Here is an 8,629-nt window from a genome sequence, read left to right as displayed (position 1 = left end):
AAATTAACTACTGGTACCTGTGGAACTCCTGAAACCAAGACTTCTGTAACCGGAATATAAAATTGAGATCAAGGTCCTTCAGAGTAGTGTTTTCATCAATCTCTGCCTCAGGCTTATCTGTCGTACGACCATGGGAAGACCCTTTGAGGTCAAAACGCCTATGAATTGGATACTCAGAACAGAAGAGATTGCCCATTATGACAAAACGAACCTAATTAATTTGCAAAGCAAATGGATAATTGATATCAGCATTAAACATTTTGATTGCTTGAACTGATATTGAACTTGCAAACAGAAAACCAACCTTTCTCTGAGTAGCCCCAGTTAATTTCACACAGTGCAAACCAAAAAACTTAGTAACTAGAGTATTCTCAAAAGCTCGGACATGGTTATAATAGGCTGGAAGCATCCTCAGTAGCACCTACAACAAGGTGCAGATAAGGAAACTGCAGCATTACTTAAACACATGATGACACTAAAAAAATAAAAGGGAACCCACTTTTACTTCAGATTTCTTCATTGTTTTTATCATGTATCGATCATCATTTGTTAGGTAAAAGAAGCTTCCACTTTTTCCAGGAGATGAAAGTTCCCGAAGAGCATCATTTCCACAGATTGATATCATATAGTCAGCTGGGTCAACCTTGAATAGCTTGCGGAGAGTCCTAGACATTCAGTATTTGGTAATTGAGCTTATACTCAGAATTTAAATGCATGATAAGGAAGATAAAACATAATGTTAAACCAGTGAAAGAAAAAGGAAAAACATGGGGCCAACCTGAAAACTAATGGACAGTAATCCTTCCACTTGAAATCACAAGACTGGTGTGGGGGTGTTTGTTTTGTTCCCTCAGGAGGAAACCTTGTCCATATCTTTTCTTTGGGGTCAAAGGCTGATGCTTTCAGGTCAAGTGTTTTAGGCTCAGGTAGCTTTCCTACTGCATGCCTAGACCAGAAGACCATAAAATATAATCAAGAAACTAATTGTCATATCAAGACCTCTAAAAGGAGAAATTACATAGTAACTATAGCAAAAAAAATGTCTTTATCATGAGAGTGATTCTTTTCCACTCTGGGTTTCTTTAAGCAAGATGTAACGATGATTAATGAGATTCAATTCACATAAGAGCAATATGTAGAGAATCAATTGCATTAAAAGATTGACATTCAGGTTGATATCCAATTGCAAGTAAGATCTACAAATGTCAATATGGATATAACAAGGTTCTATCCATCATGGAACATTTACATTTTCCATCGAAGAAGGATAGAGCCTTGTTATAAGACAGGTTGTTATCCAACAGATGACATTCATCATGGATAAACAAAAGTCAAAAAGAAAAATTATCATTAAAAGATTGATCACAAAAAGCCATTGAATAAGGGGCACATGTGTGCTTTGATTAGGTAATACAAGTAAACTGAGTCAAAACTCTGTTTAGCAACTACATAAATGTTCAAGGAAACCAAGAAATTTCTTAATACAATTTCAAACAGCAGTCTACCTGTTTATCTTACATGAAAATTTATCCTATTCACAAAACAAGATTTTAACATTACAACATATTCAGGGGAATTTAATACGCAATGACAAGAGTGTCAACATCATTTGCCATAGATTTTATATGTAAGGCACATGTGCTTTAGTGAGTAATACAACATAATCAAAACTCTGTATAACAACTACAAAAAAAGTTCAAGGACGGTATGAACTTTCTTAATACCATTTCAGATAGCACTATACTTTTGTATCTTGCTTGAAACTTATCCTATTCACCATAGGGATTTTACCATTACATCATATTCAGGGATACCCAAAATGTAATGACTAGAACATTAGCATCATTTGCCACAAATATATGACTACCAGCATCAGGTCATGTGCCAATTTATGTTTTGGATATCAATACTTCTTTATATCTTAGCATTATACCATTTCCACATACTCAAAGCGAACTTCAGAAGTCCAGCAATGCAGGAAAAAACTAGGAAATTAATATGATAAGGCACACAAGTAAATGATGAAATGACAGTAGGTACTTATTCTAGGTCAGGACATGCATTAGCTGTTAATAAATGATAATGTGTTTGCAGTATCTCTATCTGATCCTAGTATGAAAAAGACTTAAAAGAGTAAATTAATACTAATCCAATTGATGAAGTGATAAGTTTTGGGATGCAATTACACATGCACATGATAAGAAACTCTTTTAGGCAACAAAATTTCCTATTCTAGCAAGAGATAATTCAAAAAGTCGCCCAGCCTTTGGAAGCTTTCATTGATTGGATGACTAGAAATTTGAATTGAGAACCCCATGCTTTTTGCAGGCCCATATGCATCTAGACAAGTAAATTAGATATGCAGCCATCATTTTGTTGATGCATAAATTTCCAAACCACCACAATACAAGTTATGGTAAAGTGCTTTATAGTGGTTCTCCTAAATTAATCAACTAAAAAAGAAGAAAAAAGTAGAAGGGAAAGAATAGTGAATAAAAAGGATTTGAAACTTTAGTAGTATTGTTCCTGCTTATTTAAGTACTTTAACTCATACAAAAGTGATATGTTGTCTGAGAATTGTACTAAAGGGGGTAGAAAATAAGATATATGAAGTCATGGTAAAAGGAATCCTGAATGAGCCTCCTGCTAGGCTTCAGACCAACCATTTTAGAAGAGAAACATTAAAGCTATCTACTCATATGTTCCTTCATTGTACAAGGAAAAAGAATCTAAGCATTCCATAATCACCATCTGACCCGAATTGCATTCGATAACTTAACAAATCTGTGGCTAAAGTTAACAAATCACACAAGTAATCACAAAATGCCAAGATAAGAACTTATTATGGCCATGAATCTAGATCAAAAGAAGAGATCAACCCATAAAAGGGTAAAAAAACGAAAGAATTTTTGTCCATCATGATCTGGATTATATTTTTAACTCCATACAAAATAAGCTTGACCATCAGGTCTCCACCAGTTATTTTAACTCCAAGAATCATCGAGCACCAATTAATGCACCAAAATATCATACAAAACCCAGAGAATAAAAGATGATTCATCATTTTTTTTATTTTGTGAAGTCTGATTAATCATATTTTTGTAGAACTTACAACAGTCAGGCCTGCATAGTTGCAGTGTCCTTAAAAACCTGATTATATGGAAATACGATGATAATCATAACTATCTTGTTATAGTAATATGAGATATACATGATGATTATATGGAATTTCAAATCTTATGGTAAATTTTAAATAAATAGATAGTTATAGTAAGTATCTTCCTACAAGATAGATGTCGTCTATCTATATTGAACATCAGAGATAATATTCCTATGATTTCTCAAGTGACGGATTATTTCTTCCGACTATAGTTCAAAAAATATTTCATGATTGATTTTTTATCTTCACGAAAGCAAACTTGTGATTACAGCTAAAGTGTCAGTAACATATCATAATAGATTCAAGACTTCATCACTTAATGAGTCAAAAGAATTTATCAACACTAGAGAAGAATGTAGATGAGGGATGGCAATGCAAAACAAAGTACATGTTGCAGGTGGACTAGTGGGCTTCTCCTATTCTACAAGAGTTAGTTTAAAGATGCAACAAACGAATGATTCTTCTACTTGTTAGACACAATAAAAGATCCGAAGTGTTCCACCCTTTATTGCATATAGGGCTAAAAGAAAGGAGTTGATACTGTGACATGTACAAGCAAATCAAATTTGAATGAACATGCAAGTTTGATTCTTGAAGACTACAAATTTTTTTAAGACAAATGTTATAATTTATACAAAAAAAAGTTAAAGATAAAAAAATCACACAGGTCATGCTATTAAAAGGTGATACTGAAATAATCTTTCATCTTCCATGTAGTTAGCAAATTGCCTATGTTCTTACTTGCACCAGCTATAATGTTGGTTGATATTAACATAAAGTTGCCCTCTTGATCTCTATTTTTCTAGTAAATCAGTTTCTTTTCATAGACAAACAATGTTTTTTCCAAAGTGGAAAAAGAATTCAACAATAAAACATAGAACTGATAAATCACTTTTTTTAAGGAACTGATTTGTCTCCTAGTCCATTCATTGAAAAAATGGAACTTGATTACTCAAACTATTACCATTGTTGAAGTACTGCTAATTAAAATTCAAGAATTGAAGATATTGTGTTCCTTCTTGTACCTATTTCCTCAACAAGTACCAAGAACTACCTAAGGTTATGACATTTTGATCTGCCATTAAAACCCAAAGTTCCAAGTTGAAAAATATATCAGTGTCCAGTGCATATCTGTAACACGCTGACATGTAACTATGTAAGGACATCATCTTTTCAATTCTTATTATTCAAGTAATACTGGTAGCAAATAACCCCCAACATAATTCCCTTAAGAAATTAAGGCATAAAATGAAAGAAGATTTCATTTTTATTATCCCATGGACTTGATCATGAACCCACCTGATCGAAATAGACAGTGTTGCTACATCTTTCTCTTTTGGAGGTTCACTTTTAACTAATAATACATAACATGACACTTCGGTTTAGTTCTTAATTCAGGTTAGATGGGTCTACTACCAATAACTTTAGTTTGTGTTTGGAAATACATGGTTATAGGCCCATCAAGCTAATAGATCAATTCTATCATTCTTGCCAGATCATGGAAAGTGGTGAAACGGTTCGATTACTAAGCATGGTAAATAATCCAAGAAATAAATACTATCCATGAATGGGATCTGAAGCACATCAAGTGTAAAGCCACCACTGAACTGGCATATCTTATGCTGCATACTAGGTATAATTCTAAGCTATAAGTTGCCCTTGGACTTTGATGCGGATGTCAGCCTTATGTGGAGGAGATTGCGAAATTCTGATTTAATATTGGAAGTGGGAGGAGAATTAAATTAGTTTAACTTTAACTAAAACATTTTGAATTACATGATTCTAGGCCTATTAAATTAATGGAACAATTCTTTCAATGGGTCGGGTCATGATCGTAAGGTAAGTTAAACATAATAATTTTGCTGAACTTGCCTTTTAAATTTGTTGAACTTATTCATTTTACTTTCCAAATGTAATTGTTGTGTAAGATCCAAATGTGGCAATAATATTTTTTCCTATTGTATAGGTTGTTGTCCATGCTGAGTTTTGGGCCGTAAGCAATGGACTATGCCAAACCAAGATGCCTGAACCTCTGTTCCTTTCATGTCAAGACTGATTCTCTTGAGCTAGTTCAAATCTTCAACCACATAAGACTGATCCCTTGGTCCCTATGCAATCCTTACAATGGTTTCTTTTTACTAGCAAGGAGGTCAATGTTTTTGACTAGATTCACATCAGTGGACAATTAAACTACTCTGCTCACTCTCTTCCCAACGAGGCAAGAATTTCATGTATTTCTTGACTCTCAGAGAACTTTGGTATTTCCGAGATACACATCTGTTGAATAAATAATTCTCTTTTGTGTTAAAAAAAAAAACCTTATCTTATCTTGAAAAGTCAACTGAGATCTTCAAGACTTGTAAGGAAGACAATCATCATATAGCCCAAAAATTCAGTAAATATATGCACAAAATCTCCAAATATTCCAATGTAAAAATTACTGCATAGTCCATTATCAACTTCCAAGTAATAAGAATGTGTTACTGCGAATAAACTTGTGACTAGAAATGTCTATGGTACACAAGAATTGAATATGAACCACTATTTTGTACACTAATACATTTGGATATAGTTGTAAGCTACTAGGTACCTCTTTAGTGCCTACTATGTGCGAAATTTTCTCCAACATGTTAAACATAATTCATCCAATCTCCTATAGTCCTTTATGAAAGAACATACAATACTACTACTTAAAAAACAATTAGTCATAGTGTCCCAACTGTTTGAATTAGCAATTTGGATCTTTTCTGTCACCAAGTTGTGTATTTAAAACAATCTTTTTGTTTTTCTAAAGAAGTCTCCTCTTCTTGCACCATTAATTTTATTTGATCCATCAAATCTAATCCGGCCACTTACGGGTCTCTTTGGACATATCCACATCATTTTGGATCCCTCATATTATCTTAAATTGATGCTATACTTATAAATAATATTTCTTCTATCTTTCGTGATAATTCTACACATCCATCATATCATTCTCATTCAACAGCATTAATATTTTGTATATGTTACCTGCCATTAACTGACGTTGTGATTCATGAGTCATTGTTACACTTACAACTGTATTATATTTTTTATTTAAAAGGAGTATGATGAAAACATGAGATACCTCTCTCAACTCCAGATTGTTGATCTTGTGAATCTCACAGCTACCAGGATGTGGCACCATTTCCCTTGATTAGCGACACATTTTGTGTTAACTAGAGTGTCTCTTTTAGGTTCCTTTTCTGGATACCTAAAGCAATGCTCTAGAATCTATATTCAATCTAATTTTATTTAGAAAAAGATTGCACAAAAGTGATTGTAGTACCTGATTCCAAGCTGGAGATTTAGCATAAGGTCATAATTCTTATGCCGCTTTGAGATAGTCTCCCCCTGCTTCTTTATCACCCTAGGCGGCCACCTTAATGGTTGCTGGATCCTCCCAATCCCCCTTGACTCTACGTCATTTAATTGAAGCTCACCGAGAAAGTCATCAACACCCTTGGTTGCTCCCCCTGTCTCAAATGCACCTCCACTCTCTGCATCAGAATTGATAAGCTCATCTGGATCCCAGAACCCACTTTTGCTCCCAATGCCGCTGATTGTACTGGCATGACCATTATGCCCTCTTGGCGTAAACCCTGCTGAGACCACCTCTGCTGATGCTCGCCTCCTAGGCTGGGCATCTGCTGATTTGGAAGATCTCCAGGCTGCTTGCTTCTGGACGAAGTCAGCCTCGACACCCGACCAGTTTAGCGTCTTCTGCGAAGGAAGAATGGACACATTATCACCCTGGCACACCTTGCAATCTCCAAGGTCTGCCAACAAGACCCCAGAGGGATCCCGGGCAGTGGGAGATGAGGCAGTCGGCGATGGATAGTATGCACCCTTCTGCTGGAGGCTCCCGTTCTCCTTGCCCCAATAGCCAACGTAAAGTCCTCCGTCGGCCCAACGGAAGTTCCCATTCCCCTTTGGCAAACCATCTTCCCACCCACCGTCGTATCGATTTCCGTTTGCCCAGACAAGGGTGCCGCGGCCGTCAATGATGCCCGCCCGCCACTGCCCGACATACTCGTTCCCGTTCTTCCAGACGTACCTTCCGTGGCCATCTTGGACATCGGAACGCCACTCCCCGTCGTAGTAATCGCCATTGGCGTAGGACTTCACCCCGTGGCCGTGCTTGAGGTTCATGGACCAGGCGCCGCGGTAGGTGTCGCCGAGAGAGCTGGTGTACGTGCCGTAGCCGTCCATGAAACCGGACTTGAACTCTCCTTCGTAGGTGGCACCGGACGGCCACGAAAACTTGCCCTTCCCCATGGTCTTGCCGTGGCGCCACTCGCCTTCGTACATACAGCCGTCGGTCCATAGGTACTTTCCGTTTCCGTGGGGAACATTGCCGCACCACTGCCCGGTGTAGAAGTCGCCGTTGGCAAGGAGACGCTCGGCGTGGTAGACCGCCTCCGCGCCATCCACGGAGAGAACGTCCGCCGGGGTGGCGGTGGCAGAGGGGAGGTCGCCGCAGGACTTGGGGGATGCGGCGGCGACGTCTGGGTCGTCGGCGTGGGCGACCGACATAAAGGCGAAGACGAGGCTGTGGCGGCGGGCGGAATGCTGCTACTGCTGCTAGATGTTGCGACTTTAAGACTCCCAAGCCTTGATGAGTTGGTTGCCCGTGAACATTTCACCTCTTCTCCTCCAACAAACCCGGTCTCCAACGATCCACCATCGTTCTCCTATGATGTTTTAGGTTTGGTTTAGTGGTATTTACTTCTTCTTTTTTTTTCTTCTCTGCTTGGAAATTGCTACAAAAATTGGGAGGACGAAGGGAGGAGATAGCGGTGGAGAGAGAAGGACTTGCGCCGCTTGCGGACTGAGGGCTCCGATTGTAGCTCCGGGAAAGGCTCACAGACCAAACATCTGGGAGGAGGAGGAGGGAAGAAGAATAGAAAGACATATCCATCAGCCTTGATTGATGGGTGCGTGCTATGGACGAATGGGCAGCGGAAGGCGAGGAAGCGGGGAGGGGATGTCTAGTTTGAAGAAACGAGATGGACGCGAACGAGGGAGACGACGGGATTGCGTTGGGCTAGAATTTTTGGTGGGAGAATCGCACACACTCGTGCCGGACCACGTGGCTTTTCCTATTGAATGTCCCTAAAATTACTTGCGCGATTTCACTAACAAAATTGGGTTTTTCCCAAACTATATCAGTCACGGGTTGGTAACCATTGATTTGATATTTTTTTATAAATACATATCCTTATGAAAAAATTCATATATCTTCGTTCTAAAAAACAAAATCGAGGGTGTTTTAAAATTTTAAATCTCAAACGATCTGTAGTGAAAGGAGTTAAAGATCGAGTCTTTCATTTTTCGATCTGATAGATTAACTTACCCAAGTTCGACATATTTTCTAAAAAAACTCATTAGTTAGCGTTTTCTTTTCCAGAAATTTCTTCTCGAAAGGACAGCAATAACCCTCAACAA

The 8,629-nt window shown here is 38.0% G+C and overlaps 1 protein-coding gene across 1 annotated transcript; it reads right to left on the bottom strand.

The window, feature by feature from the left end:
* Positions 1–17: 17 nt before the first annotated feature.
* Positions 18–7,874, bottom strand: LOC135666362 (phosphatidylinositol 4-phosphate 5-kinase 6-like; the record flags this gene model as incomplete). The annotated part of the gene is made up of 5 exons (XM_065177938.1): positions 6,471–7,874; positions 779–946; positions 500–665; positions 305–421; positions 18–211 (listed from the first exon to the last, which is right to left on the bottom strand). Coding segments are annotated over exons 1-5 (1,892 nt in total), but the record flags the coding sequence as incomplete, so codon positions are not given.
* Between the last annotated feature and the right edge of the window lie 755 nt (positions 7,875–8,629).

Source organism: Musa acuminata, unplaced genomic scaffold, assembly GCF_036884655.1.
Source record: "Musa acuminata AAA Group cultivar baxijiao unplaced genomic scaffold, Cavendish_Baxijiao_AAA HiC_scaffold_1087, whole genome shotgun sequence".
In the NCBI taxonomy this organism is placed as follows: Eukaryota; Viridiplantae; Streptophyta; class Magnoliopsida; order Zingiberales; family Musaceae; genus Musa; species Musa acuminata.
Note: the sequence above shows the minus strand (reverse complement) of the source record. Positions and strands in the feature narration are given on the sequence as shown.